This window comes from Drosophila subpulchrella, chromosome 2L, assembly GCF_014743375.2.
Source record: "Drosophila subpulchrella strain 33 F10 #4 breed RU33 chromosome 2L, RU_Dsub_v1.1 Primary Assembly, whole genome shotgun sequence".
Taxonomy (NCBI): Eukaryota; Metazoa; Arthropoda; class Insecta; order Diptera; family Drosophilidae; genus Drosophila; species Drosophila subpulchrella.
Genome location: NC_050610.1, coordinates 21,425,488 through 21,438,167, shown reverse-complemented (window position 1 = coordinate 21,438,167; position 12,680 = coordinate 21,425,488). Strand labels below are relative to the sequence as shown.

General features: G+C 38.2%; 6 protein-coding genes across 6 annotated transcripts; 2 read left to right on the top strand and 4 right to left on the bottom strand.

Moving 5' to 3' along the window:
• Positions 1-566: 566 nt before the first annotated feature.
• Positions 567-1,996, top strand: LOC119548664 (serine protease inhibitor 42Dd-like). Its single transcript, XM_037856093.1, has 4 exons — positions 567-691; positions 741-1,582; positions 1,634-1,778; positions 1,835-1,996. Exons 1-4 carry the CDS (start codon positions 679-681, stop codon positions 1,969-1,971), a joined length of 1,137 nt encoding a protein of 378 aa, XP_037712021.1. The 5' UTR covers positions 567-678; the 3' UTR covers positions 1,972-1,996.
• Positions 1,997-2,666: 670 nt separating this feature from the next.
• On the top strand, positions 2,667-4,171 carry LOC119548663 (serine protease inhibitor 42Dd-like). Its single transcript, XM_037856092.1, is given in 4 exon segments — positions 2,667-2,818; positions 2,874-3,715; positions 3,764-3,902; positions 3,960-4,171. Coding segments are annotated over 4 exon segments (1,140 nt in total). The 5' UTR covers positions 2,667-2,805; the 3' UTR covers positions 4,106-4,171.
• Positions 4,172-4,611: 440 nt separating this feature from the next.
• LOC119547263 lies at positions 4,612-6,049 on the bottom strand. The gene is made up of 3 exons (XM_037854044.1): positions 5,859-6,049; positions 5,386-5,787; positions 4,612-4,788 (listed from the first exon to the last, which is right to left on the bottom strand). Exons 1-3 carry the CDS (start codon positions 5,919-5,921, stop codon positions 4,744-4,746), a joined length of 510 nt encoding a protein of 169 aa, XP_037709972.1. The 5' UTR covers positions 5,922-6,049; the 3' UTR covers positions 4,612-4,743.
• Positions 6,050-7,119: 1,070 nt separating this feature from the next.
• On the bottom strand, positions 7,120-7,871 carry LOC119548021. The gene is made up of 3 exons (XM_037855092.1): positions 7,787-7,871; positions 7,615-7,724; positions 7,120-7,555 (listed from the first exon to the last, which is right to left on the bottom strand). The coding sequence occupies exons 1-3, from the start codon at positions 7,854-7,856 to the stop codon at positions 7,259-7,261; spliced, it is 477 nt and encodes a 158-aa protein (XP_037711020.1). The 5' UTR covers positions 7,857-7,871; the 3' UTR covers positions 7,120-7,258.
• A 519-nt stretch (positions 7,872-8,390) lies between these two features.
• Positions 8,391-9,820, bottom strand: LOC119546526 (serine protease inhibitor 42Dd-like). The gene is made up of 4 exons (XM_037852863.1): positions 9,752-9,820; positions 8,856-9,697; positions 8,666-8,804; positions 8,391-8,610 (listed from the first exon to the last, which is right to left on the bottom strand). Exons 1-4 carry the CDS (start codon positions 9,762-9,764, stop codon positions 8,471-8,473), a joined length of 1,134 nt encoding a protein of 377 aa, XP_037708791.1. The 5' UTR covers positions 9,765-9,820; the 3' UTR covers positions 8,391-8,470.
• A 751-nt stretch (positions 9,821-10,571) lies between these two features.
• Positions 10,572-11,955, bottom strand: LOC119546527 (serine protease inhibitor 42Dd-like). The gene is made up of 4 exons (XM_037852864.1): positions 11,900-11,955; positions 11,009-11,850; positions 10,819-10,957; positions 10,572-10,763 (listed from the first exon to the last, which is right to left on the bottom strand). Exons 1-4 carry the CDS (start codon positions 11,910-11,912, stop codon positions 10,627-10,629), a joined length of 1,131 nt encoding a protein of 376 aa, XP_037708792.1. The 5' UTR covers positions 11,913-11,955; the 3' UTR covers positions 10,572-10,626.
• Positions 11,956-12,680: the final 725 nt, after the last annotated feature.

Here is a 12,680-nt window from a genome sequence, read left to right as displayed (position 1 = left end):
TACCTTAACTACACTACCTTCGCTACTCGTATCGGACTAACCTTAAGTTTTAAATGTTTCAGAAGTATATTTGTAAGCCGAGAGTTTTGTGGAATGTTACAACTGTATACACTGATATATAAATAGAAATTACTAATATAGCCGTGACATTTTCTTTTAATATCTATTGGAAGTCGGTATTTAAGAGCTGTTAAGGAATTTACTTTATTTTTAATTTTATTTTCGGCAAGCAGAAGTGTATATACCCTTTCAGGTCGTTTCTATTTGTTATATTGTTCCGTTTTTCAAATTTAATTTGAAATTCTGAAATATTAAAACACCGAAATAATAATTTCTTTACATTTTTATAAAACTGTTTTTTTGATTGTACCTATCGGAGGATATTGTTGTCTGATCCGGCTCGTTCCAACATATATACTACCTGCAGTATAAAAAAGTGAAAGTTTTGGGAAGGTTTCATCACGATAGCTTTAAAACTGAAAGACTTTTTTGCCTAAAAACTGACAGATCTATGTATCTTTATTTTGCTTTTCTTACGTAACTGTTACTCTTCACATTATGTAATCCGACTGAACCAATTATATTATAATCCTCGATGGCAAATCTAATTCGATTAGTGAACAAGGTATATATAATCGCTAGATTGTCCTATCTTCTTAGCTTTAACCAGCGGTCGAAATGAAGTTTCTATGTAAGTACCAAATTTTCGCCTTTTTAAAATCTCATTAATTTTTCCACAGGTCTGATATTATTGGCCACGTCAGTGACTGGTCGATTCACAGATGATTTATACCAACAGTTGGCCAGAGACAATGCCAACAAGAATCTTATTTCGTCGCCTCTTTCCGTCGATATTGCCTTGGGTATGGTCTACATAGGAGCTGGGGGAAAGACAGCCCAAGAAATGAGGAGCGTCTTGAAATTGCCTGAGCATAAAGCGGCAGTGCATCATAAATACTGGGAATTTCTGACAAGTCTCGAAGGTCGGGAGAGGGTGGCCATCCTCGTTATAGCCAACCGTATATACGTAAACAGGCACTTTACTATAAATCCTTTGTTCAATGAAGTGGTCAAATGGACCTTTAATGCCGAAGCGAAGGCTATCAACGTTTATGATCCTAATAGGGCCGCTTCGATTATCAATGACTGGGTGAACGATCAGACGAGCAGCAGGATCAAAACCATTGTTTCGGATAAAGATATAACTTCAGATCTGGTTATGATTCTCTTGAATGCAATTTACTTCAAAGGCCAGTGGCAGTACGAATTCGACCCTAAAAGGACCAAACAGGCCGATTTTCGAACTGCCGACAAAAAAACCGTTCCTGTCCAGATGATGTCGCTATCGGGCGCATTTAAGGCGGGATATATTATCAACCTGGGTGCCAAAGTGATTGAGCTTCCTTATCGGAACTCAAGCCTCTCCATGGTCATCTTTTTGCCGGAAAAAGTCGATGGTTTGGCAGAATTGGAGAGAAAGATCGCAGGCTTCTCCCGACGGCTTCCAAAGGTGAATGTGAACTTAAAGCTGCCGAAGTTTAAAATCGAACTCACTTCAGAGCTAGGGGATATTCTCCAGAAGGTGGGTATGGCCTGATTTGTATGAGGTCACTTTTATAATTTAAACCTACAGATGGGCATAAGAGATGCATTTAAACCCACAGCGGATTTTAAGGGTCTAGTAGGACCCAGGGCGTCAGGAGTCAGGATCAGCCAAGTCAGGCACAAGGCCTTCATTGAGGTTAACGAAGAGGGCGCCGAGGCAGCAGCTGTTACAGGTACTTTTGGTTTGTTAAAAGGATTAGTTTCCTTACAAATATCATATATTTCGCAGCTGTCAAGATGGTTAGGCAGTGCATGGGATGCGGACCCCTGCCTCCTTTCCAGTTTAACGCCGATCATCCGTTTGCCTACATCATTCGCGATAAAGACACCATTTACTTTCAGGGACACTTCGTAAAACCAGAATAATAAAGTAAATGTAAGGAGACGCAAATAGTGCTTACTTTGTTAACCAATTTATAAATATAAAGTCTTTCCTTTCCCTTAAAAAATGTGAGCTTATTGCTAAAAGCGAGATATTGTTGAACATTTTTGGGGCCTGTAAATGAAGACGTAATGGTTCTGTTTTGACGAATGAGAAAAACTTAGATATGTAGCTATTCCCGGAACTGTTGTAGCTGTAGCGCTTCCAATCAAATCCTAACTCTGCCTTAGCTACACTACGTTCGGTACTTTCGGATTAACCCTAGGATTTAAATGTTTCAGAAGTATTATTGTAAGCCAAAGGAGTTGTGAAGTGGTACAATTGTCCCTAGCTAAATTGAAATGGATCTTAAAAAGTCAGCCTGGTCTGATATAGACCAATAATGTAATTTTTTATGTTCTTCAATCAGGACGGCAGAAGGGATATTAAAAGATTTATGTACTAGATATAGTTTATAGGGTCGAAAACAAGTTGTTCTCGCTGTTACATGCTTTTTTATAATATAACCTGCACTCAACGAGTATTCTGAAATGTTCTTAAACCTTTTAAAATCTCAAGCAAAACCAAATTTTAAATTTTATAACTAATCAATTGGATTACATAGACATCGAAGAAAAAAAGGGTCTGCTATTTTAAGATATAAATAAATTTCTAAAGGGATAGTATTTTTTTCACCATTTTTCCTTTTCTTATTAATTTTTCCCATTATTAATCCGACTTAACTAATTAAATTATAATCATCGATGGCAAATCTAATTTGATTAGTACACATGGTATATATAGGCTGTATCTTCCTTAAGTTTTGAAATGCAGTCCAAATGAAGTTTCTATGTAAGTGAAAAATAAATGTACTCTAAAAACTTTAATTAAAATATATTTTTCACAGATCTGATATTTTTGGCCACGTCAGTGACTGGCCGATTCACAGATGATTTATACAAACAGTTGGCCAGAGACAATGCCAACAAGAATCTTATTTCGTCGCCTCTTTCTGTCGGTATTGCCTTGAGTATGGTCTACATAGGAGCTGCGGGAAAGACAGCCCAAGAAATGGGGAGCGTCTTGAAATTGCCCGCGGATAAAAGGGAAGTTGCTCGTAAATACAAGGCATTTGCGACAAGTCTCGAAGGTCGCGAGAAGGTAGCCATCCTCGATATAGCCAACCGTATATACGTTAACGGGCGCTATACTATAGTTCCGGAGTACAATCAAGTGGTCAAAGCCTCCTTTAAGGTCGAGGCGGAGGCTATCAACGTAAATAATCCTAGTAAAGCCGCTTTGATCATCAATAAGTGGGTGAACGATCAGACGCGCAGCAGGATCAAAACCATTGTTTCGGATAAAGATATAACATCAGATCTGGTTATGATTCTCTTGAATGCAATTTACTTCAAAGGCTAGTGGCAGTACGAATTCGACCCTAAAAGGACCAAGCATGCCGTTTTTCGAACTGCCGACAAAAAAACCGTTCCTGTCCAGATGATGTTTAAATTTGACTCATTTAGAGCTGGATATATTCAGGAATTGGATGCCAAAGTGATCGATCTTCCTTACCGGAACTCAAGCCTCTCGATGGTCATCTTTTTGCCGGAAAAAGTCGATGGCTTGCCAGAATTGGAGCAGAAAATCGCTGGCTTCTCCATAAGGCTATCAAATATGAATGTGCATTTAAAGTTGCCAAAGTTCAAAATCGAATTTTCCTCAGAGCTAAAGGGTATTCTTGCGACGGTGAGTCAGACCTGATTTTTATGGGGTCACTTTTATAATTTACTATAGATGGGCATACGAGATGCATTTACTAGTGCTGCTGATTTTGGAGGACTGGTTAAATCATCAGGAGCCAGGATCAGCAGAGTCATACACAAGGCCTTCATTGAGGTTAACGAAGAGGGTGCCGAGGCAGCAGCTCTTACAGGTACTATTGGCTTATTACTTTCATTACATCCTGTGCAACATATCATTTAATCCTCAGCTATTAAAGTGCCGTCAATTTGCGCAGGATGCGGGCCCCCGCCTACTTTGGAGTTTAATGCCGATCATCCGTTTGCCTACGTCATTCGCGATGAGAACACCATTTACTTTCAGGGGCACTTCGTAGGACCAGAAAAACAAAGTTAGTCATCAGGGACGGACAGAATGCCAAAGAGTCGATTATTGGATACACCTCAATCCGTTCACCAATTTCTTAATAAATAAACAAATTTCCTATCCTTTAGAAAAAAGTTACCTTATGCCAAGTTGCCTTCTATAACTTTAGGGTGGTTCGAAAAATTGAAACTTTTTGCAAAAAATGTATACATAAACTAAAAGATATTTGCTCAGTTGAATTAACGCCCAAGTGGTCTTTAATTTACCATATAAATTGGTCATACGCACACGTATGTCAGTTAGAATTTTGATATCATTTCTCACCTTGTCAACTGATTTAATCCGCTTGAATAATTGTTTAATTAAGGGAGACCAAACAAAAGTTTGGTTGTATTCTACGCCATCTAGATCAAAATAAACCTTTGATCAAAGGCAACAGTACGTATGAGTGATACACTTTGAAGACGAAGCACAGAACCTTAAGAGCATTTTTTTTCAAAACTATATTTTGCTATTGTAAATTCAAGCAGCATAAATTTGTTCGGTATTCTTTGAATATTTATTTTTTGTGTGCACCTCATTACCAGTTTTGATTGCATTTGTACTTACAACTACAAGATTTGCAAGACTCGTAAAATAAAACATAGGACTCGTGTCTGATTTCACACTTAGTTCTTGGTGAGTTCGATTTCGGCATGGAAGCAGGATTTGCCCTGGAAGAAACAAGAGGAAGGGGGTTAAGAAATTAAAATACAATATAATATTCCTATGAAACAACCCACAAAAATACTGAAAAATACCACTGTGGCTAGCTTTTTTAACCTTTTGGTATTTGGTATTTTATACCCTTGCAGAGAGTATTATGATTTAAGTCTTACTTATTTTAAAGGTAGTATATAAGTCGGAACCAGACGGATCGGACAACTATATCTTATAGCTCCCATAGGAATAATCGGAAAAACTTTTTTTAAAATTATATCTTTGCTGTTTTTTAACATATAACCTCCTACGCTTGGAAATAACATTTTTTAATTAGTTCTGAATTTCGAATTTAATTTTATCAAAATCGGACGACTATATCATATAGCTGCCATAGGAACGATCGGAAAATTGGTAGGGAAATAATATGAAACAAATTATAACTTCGGTGTTTTTTGACTATTATTTTATACTACTGGGGATATAATTTTTTGTATTTTTCAAAATTTCGAATTAAATTTAATAATTATAACTGCAAGGGTATACAAACTTCGGCTTGCCGAAGCTAACTTTCTTTTTTGTTTTTTTTTGGTATATATATAACCACTTACGGTGTCATGCTTGACCTCCGAATCGATGATCAGGTGACCGCGGGCCATGCCCAACATGGCCTTGTACTTGCTGAGATCCACGGTGTGTTCGTTGGCGCAGACCTTCTCCTCGGCCACCGGGCAGGAGGAGGGGGCTCCGAAGAGCTTCAGCATGTCCTTGCCCTCGGTGGAGGCCTGGTCGATGGCGGCGCACAGGTCGATCTTGCCCTCCTTCATGACGATGCCGTCCTTCTGAACCTTGAACTTGGCCACGGCGGTGCCGAAGGGTTTGTTGCTAATGCAGCCCGAGGGAACCAGCTCGCACTTCTTGTTCAGCTTTATGTTAAAGTCGCTGCCCACCGTCATGATGGCATCCTCGCCAGCACAGTTCTCCATCTTCACCAGCTTGGCCTTGTAGCCATTCTAGGGGGTATACACATGATGTATATATCCAGAGGTTAGGACCCATTTTAATCCTGAAACGAAGTACTTACGCAAGCCAAGGCAGCCTCAAGGGCCACACAGATGAGCAGGAAAAAGCAGATCTCTCGCAGCATTCTGTACCGTCGTAGTTTTGGATGAACTTTGGAACTCCTGCCTAGACCAGCCCCTATTTATATGGAACTCTCGGTAGCCCCGTTTCTCCGATATCCACAATTATTTGCGCATTAAGCGGTATTTGGCTGCTGTGATCAGTGATCGTTCGGCTCAATTGATTGCTGAACCACCACTGACCAGAGGCCCATCCATTAGACCGCTCTAAATGACGGCATTACGAAGTATTATGGCCAGCCATTTTTAATTGCCCTCGCGACATGGTATTGTTTGTGTTTAGCGTGTCGCTGGTATTTGATCTCTCGATCTCCCGAAATTTGTTTGCACCCGAAACTATATAATATGTGCTATATAAACCTAATTGATGAACTCGTTGCGATTTGTATGCGATGTAATTGTTATAACAGTCGCTGATAAAGATGATTTGTGGCTGCAAAGCAGTTATGGGCACTTGAATGGCATGCAATTAATTTAAATGTAGGGATGTGGGTGTTATTTATATAAGTGTTATATCATTTTTTGGGGAAAATAAAATTTAAACTACTTTTAGAATTGAATTTAAATCTCCTTTCCTAGATATATTGATTGGAAATTGATTGGCGAGATCGCTAATTGCTCCTTTCTTGCGAACTTCGAGCCATTTCACTAACTCCTTGTATTAACGAGCCACTTCCGTTTTATCCGTGGGATGAATCAAAACGTCCTTCATTTCTTGGGCTGTCTTTAAGATATAAGATTCTTGTTGGCATTGTCTTTATATCAGATCTGTGAAAAATATATTTTAATTAAAGTTTTTAAAAGACTTTTTATCACTTACATAGAAACTTCATTCGGACCGCTGTTCAAAACTAAGGAAAGATACAGCATATATATACCATGTGTACTAATCAAATTAAATTTGCCATCGAGGATAATACTTTAATTAGTTAAAACGGATTACTTAATGGACTTTACTTTAAAAATTATTAAGAAAAGCAAAAGTGATGAACAAATATTATCAAGACTATCATTTTCGACTTTAAAATTTGGTTTTGCTTGAAATTTTAAAAGGTTCAAGAACATACTCGTTAAGTACAGGTTATATTGTGTTTATACAAAACATGTAAGAGCTAAAACAAATCGTTTTCGACCCTACAAACTATATCTAGTACATCCATCTTTTTGTATCCTTCCTGTCGTCCGAATAAAATAACGAAAAACTATATTTATGGTTTTATTTTTTATTAAATCTAAGATAATTTAGATTAACCATTATCCATTTCAATTTAGCTGGGGATCATAGCTGTAGTTCCGAAATCTGTTTAAAATAGTCTTTCATCCTCGCTGTTGGTGGATATTCTTAGTGTTTCAGTTTTCTACTCCGTTGATGGATCTTCCGATGGGGCGGCTTCGCCCTTCTTCTCATTGTCCTTTCTGCGGGAGCCTCCCCTTCCCCTTCCCCTCCTCCCTCCCCTGCCTCTGTGGCCGCCTCCTCACCCCCTTCTCCAGTGGTTGCCCCTTCCCCAGCTGTAGTAGTGGTCTGTTTTCCGATCGGTGCTGCATATGGGGGGTCCATGTGGTAATGGCAGTCATCTTGGCATAGCTTCATGGTTTTGTACTCGTTTCTCCTGTAGATCTGCCGGCAGTTGGTCGTCACCTTAAAGAGTCAAGAGCTGGACAAATAGTGGTCTTGATCAAATCTTGGAATACGGCTACCTGTATGCAATCGAATAGCACTCGGTGGAAGGTGTAATAGACTCGACGAGGGCCTCTACAATTCCGTTCGTGCATGTACTTGTTTTTTACCAGGCAGTTGCTGTTCTTGGCTGGAAGATCGGAAATCGATAGATCTTTTGATCGAATCACCCAAAATCTAGTTAAATCTTACTCCTGCGCTTGACACTTTCTATAAGAACCAGACTAATTGCAACGGCTACCAACAAAAGGTATACCTTCATGACGGGTCATCAGATGGATTGTAACTAAGTTGAAAACCAACATGCAGAGAATAACAATTAACAGCGCAACCTAGCATGAAAATTACAATTTTAAATAATAAAATATTACATTTTAAGCTCTAAAATAGATTTACACATTCCCAGGGTAACATCTAGTTTTGAATCCTATTATAAAAGTTGTTCTTATAAATATAAAAAAAAAATCGGGACTATATAAGTAATACCTCTTTATATATCAGTGTATACAATTGTACCACTCCACAACTCCTTTGGCTTACAATAATACTTCTGAAACATTTAAATCCTGGGGTTAATTAGAGAGTACCGAAGGTAGTGTAGTTAAGGTGAGGAAGCTATTCATCGAAGGTCGTTTTGGGCAGAGTTAGGACTTGATTGGAAGCGTTACAGTTGCAGCAGTTCCGGAAATAGCTACAAATCTGAGTTTTTCTTGTTCGTCAAAACAGTGACATTATGTCTTCATTTATTTTCCGCAAAAACTTTCAACAATATCTAACTTTTACCAATAAGCTCACATTTTTTAAGGGAAAGGAAAGTCTTTATATTTATAATTTGATTAACGGAGTAAGCACTCTTTGCGTCTCCTTCCATTTACTTTATTCTTCTGGTCCTACGAAGTGCCCCTGAAAATAAATGGTGTCTTTATCGCGAATGACGTAGGCAAACGGATGATCGGCGTTAAACTCCATTGGAGGCGGAGGCCCGCATCCTGCGCAATGCGCAGTCATTATTACAGCTGCGAAATAGATGATATTTGTAATGAATATATCCACTAAACAAACCAATAGTACCTGTAACAGCTGCTGCCTCGGCGCCCTCCTCGTTAACCTCAATGAAGGCCTTGTGCCTGACTTTGCTGATCCTGACTCCTCTCGCTCTTACTAGACCCTTAAAATCCGCTGAGGGTTCAAATGCATCTCTTATGCCCATCTGTAGGTTTAAATTATAAAAGTGACCTCATACAAATCAGGCCATACCCACCGTCTTTAGAATATCCTCTAGCTCTGAAGTGAGTTCGATTTTAAACTTCGGCAGCTTTAAATTCACATTCACCTCTGGAAGCCATTGGGAGAAGCCTGCGATCTTTCTCTCCAATTCTGGCAAACCATCGACTTTTTCCGGCAAAAAGATGAGCATGGAGAGGCTTGAGTTCCGGTAAGGAAGCTCGATCACTTTGGCATCCAATTCCTGAATATATCCAGCTCTAAATGAGTCAAATTTAAACATCATCTGGACAGGAACGGTTTTTTTGTCGGCAGTTCGAAAATCGGCCTGTTTGGTCCTTTTAGGGTCGAATTCGTACTGCCACTGGCCTTTGAAGTAAATTGCATTTAAGAGAATCATAACCAGATCTGAAGTTATATCTTGACCCGTAACAATGGTTTTGATCCTGCTGCGCGTCTGATCGTTCACCCACTTATTGATGATCAAAGCGGCTTTATTAGGATCATTTACGTTGATAGCCTCCGCCCCGACCTTAAAGGAGGCTTTGACCACTTGATTGAACTCCGGAACTATAGTATAGAGCCCGTTAACGTATATACGGTTGGCTATATCGAGGATGGCTACCTTCTCGCGACCTTCGAGACTTGTCGCAAATGCCTTGTATTTACGAGCAACTTCCCTTTTATCCGCGGGCAATTTCAAGACGCTCCTCATTTCTTGGGCTGTCTTTCCCCCAGCTCCTATGTAGACCATACTCAAGGCAATACCGACAGAAAGAGGCGAAGAAATAAGATTCTTGTTGGCATTGTCCTTGGCCAACTGTTTGTAAAAATCATCTGTGAATCGGCCAGTCACTGACGTGGCCAAAAATATCAGATCTGTGAAAAATATATTTTAATTAAAGTTTTTAGAGGACATATATTTTCACTTACATAGAAACTTCATTTGGACCGCATTTCAAAACTTAAGGAAGATACAGCCTTTATATACCATGTGTACTAATCAAATTAGATTTGCCATCGAGGATTATAATTTAATTAGTTAAGTCGGATTTGTAATGGGAAAAATTAATAAGAAAAGGAAAAATGGTGCAAAAAAAATGTTATCCCTTTAGAAATTTATTTATATCTTAAAATCGAAAACTTTTTTTTTCTTCGATGTCTATGTAATCCAATTGATTAGTTATAAAATTTAAAATTTGGTATTGCCTGAAATTTGAAAAGGTTTAAGAGCATTTTAGAATACTTGTTGAGTGCAGGTTATATTATTAAAAAGCGTGTAACAGCTAGAACAAATCGTTTTCGAACCTATAAACTATATCTAGTACATCAATCTTTTTATATCCCTTCTTCCGTCCGAATTGAAGAACATGAAAATTACATTATTGGTCTATATCAGACCAGGCTGACTTTTTAATAAATCTAAATAATTTAATTTATCCATTATCCATTTCAATTTAGCTAGGTACAATTGTACCACTTCACAACTCCTTTGGCTTACAATAATACTTCTGAAACATTTAAATCCTAGGGTTAATCCGAAAGTACCGAACGTAGTGTAGCTAAGGCAGAGTTAGGATTTGATTGGAAGTGCTACAGCTACAACAGTTCCGGGAATAGCTACAAATCTGAGATTTTCTCATTCGTCAAAACAGAACCATTACGTCTTCATTTACAGGCCCCAAAAATGTTCAACAATATCTCGCTTTTAGCAATAAGCTCACATTTTTTAAGGGAAAGGAAAGACTTTATATTTATAAATTGGTTAACAGAGTAAGCACTATTTGCGTCTCCTTTCAGTTACTTTTTTATTCTGGTTTTACGAAGTGTCCCTGAAAGTAAATGGTGTCTTTATCGCGAATGACGTAGGCAAACGGATGATCGGCGTTAAACTCCATTGGAGGCGGGGGCCCGCATCCTGCGCATTTCGCAATCATTATTACAGCTGCGAAATAGATGATATTTGTAATGAATATATCCACTAAACAAACCAATAGTACCTGTAACAGCTGCTGCCTCGGCGCCCTCTTCGTTAACCTCAATGAAGGCCTTGTGCCTGACTTTGCTGATCCTGACTCCACTCGCACTTACTAGACCCTTAAAATCCGCTGTGGAATCAAATGCATCTCTTATGCCCATCTGTAGGTTTAAATTTTAAAAGTGACCTCATACAAATCAGGCCATACCCACCGTCTTTAGAATATCCTCTAGCTCTGAAGTGAGTTCGATTTTAAACTTCGGCAGCTTTAAATTCACATTCACCTCTGGAAGCCATTGGGAGAAGCCTGCGATCTTTCTCTCCAATTCTGGCAAACCATCGACTTTTTCCGGCAAAAAGATGAGCATGGAGAGGCTTGAGTTCCGGTAAGGAAGCTCAATCACATTGGCATCCAGGTTGGAAATATATCCCGCCTTAAATGCGCCCGATAGCGACATCATCTGGACGGGGACGGTTTTTTTGTCGGCAGTTCGAAAATCGGCCTGCTTGGTCCTTTTAGGGTCGAATTCGTACTGCCACTGGCCTTTGAAGTAAATTGCATTCAAGAGAATCATAACCAGATCTGAAGTTATATCTTGACCCGTAACAATGGTTTTGATCCTGCTGCGCGTCTGATCGTTCACCCACTTATTGATGATCAAAGCGGCTTTACTAGGATTATTTACGTTGATAGCCTCCGCCCCGACCTTAAAGGAGGCTTTGACCACTTGATTGAACTCCGGAACTATAGTATAGCGCCCGTTAACGTATATACGGTTGGCTATATCGAGGATGGCTACCTTCTCGCGACCTTCGAGATTTGTCGCAAATGCCTTGTATTTACGAGCCACTTCCATTTTATCCGCGGGCAATTTCAAGACGCTCCTCATTTCTTGGGCTGTCTTTCCCCCAGCTCCCATGTAGGCCATACTTAAGGCAATACCGACAGAAAGAGGCGAAGAAATAAGATTCTTGTTGGCATTGTCTTTGGCCAACTGTTTGTATAAATCATCTGTGAATCGGCCAGTCACTGACGTGGCCAATAATATCAGACCTGTGGGAAAATTAATGAAATTTTTTAAAGGCGAAAATTTGGTACTTACATAAGAACTTCATTTAGAAAGTTGTTCGCGAGTAAAATTTTTTTTTTAAATATCTCTTATATATACTCTGTACAATAATTAAATTAGATTCGCCTTCGAGATTTATAACGCGATTGGTTCAGTCCGATTCATAATTCAATTATTTTTTCGAAAGGTCTTCATTCCTAAAGGTATGACATTTTTCCTGAAATTAAGTTATTTTTTCTTAAATAAGAATTATGTAATTATTTGCTCTTGATGTGTATATGGCCTGTTAAATTGATTTCTTATGGATGTATCAAATATAACGGTCAAAAAAATCACACTTCAGGAAAAATTATAAAGTTTCTATTTTAGTACTCTCTAAGTATTAATCAAATTAGAATCTCTAAAATTACATACAAATAATACTAGAAAATGAAAATTATTTGTAAACCTAAGGGATTCCACGGATTTTAAATGAATATATCTTTAAAATAATTTTAAAATATTTGTATTCCTTGCCGAATCATAGAAATTAAATAATGTTCCAAAAATTGTGGAGTGTTTGAAAGTTGTTTTTAAAACGATAGTGACTTTCTGTGCTATCGTAGTCTATGTAGCATTTTCTTCACTGAATTGATAAGTTTTTGAATATTTAGGAAAAATATTGTAAATTACTAAACCCATTTTAATCTAAGAACTCAACCGTTCCCATATAATATATATATAACATTTTTTTTTACTGAACTGATATTTTTTTTGAATATTTAGTCAAAATATTTTAAACTAAGAAAATCCTTTTAATCTAAGAACTCAACCG

Bases quoted from the DNA above. Each gene is read 5' to 3' on its own strand.
- LOC119548664 (XM_037856093.1), top strand. The intron at 1,583-1,633 runs GTGGGTATGGCC...TTAAACCTACAG, and splicing joins TAGGGGATATTCTCCAGAAG to ATGGGCATAAGAGATGCATT. The intron at 1,779-1,834 runs GTACTTTTGGTT...TATATTTCGCAG, and splicing joins CGAGGCAGCAGCTGTTACAG to CTGTCAAGATGGTTAGGCAG.
- LOC119548021 (XM_037855092.1), bottom strand. From the start codon at position 7,856: ATGAAGGTATACCTTTTGTTGGTAGCCGTTGCAATTAGTCTGGTTCTT. The intron at 7,725-7,786 runs GTAAGATTTAAC...CCGATCTTCCAG, and splicing joins AGAAAGTGTCAAGCGCAGGA to CCAAGAACAGCAACTGCCTG. The intron at 7,556-7,614 runs GTAGCCGTATTC...TGACTCTTTAAG, and splicing joins TGCTATTCGATTGCATACAG to GTGACGACCAACTGCCGGCA.
- LOC119547263 (XM_037854044.1), bottom strand. From the start codon at position 5,921: ATGCTGCGAGAGATCTGCTTTTTCCTGCTCATCTGTGTGGCCCTTGAG. The intron at 5,788-5,858 runs GTAAGTACTTCG...TATACCCCCTAG, and splicing joins TTGAGGCTGCCTTGGCTTGC to AATGGCTACAAGGCCAAGCT. The intron at 4,789-5,385 runs GTAAGTGGTTAT...TGTTTCTTCCAG, and splicing joins CGGAGGTCAAGCATGACACC to GGCAAATCCTGCTTCCATGC.
- LOC119546527 (XM_037852864.1), bottom strand. The intron at 10,958-11,008 runs GTGGGTATGGCC...TTAAACCTACAG, and splicing joins TAGAGGATATTCTAAAGACG to ATGGGCATAAGAGATGCATT. The intron at 10,764-10,818 runs GTACTATTGGTT...TCTATTTCGCAG, and splicing joins CGAGGCAGCAGCTGTTACAG to CTGTAATAATGATTGCGAAA.
- LOC119546526 (XM_037852863.1), bottom strand. The intron at 8,805-8,855 runs GTGGGTATGGCC...TTAAACCTACAG, and splicing joins TAGAGGATATTCTAAAGACG to ATGGGCATAAGAGATGCATT. The intron at 8,611-8,665 runs GTACTATTGGTT...TCTATTTCGCAG, and splicing joins CGAGGCAGCAGCTGTTACAG to CTGTAATAATGACTGCGCAT.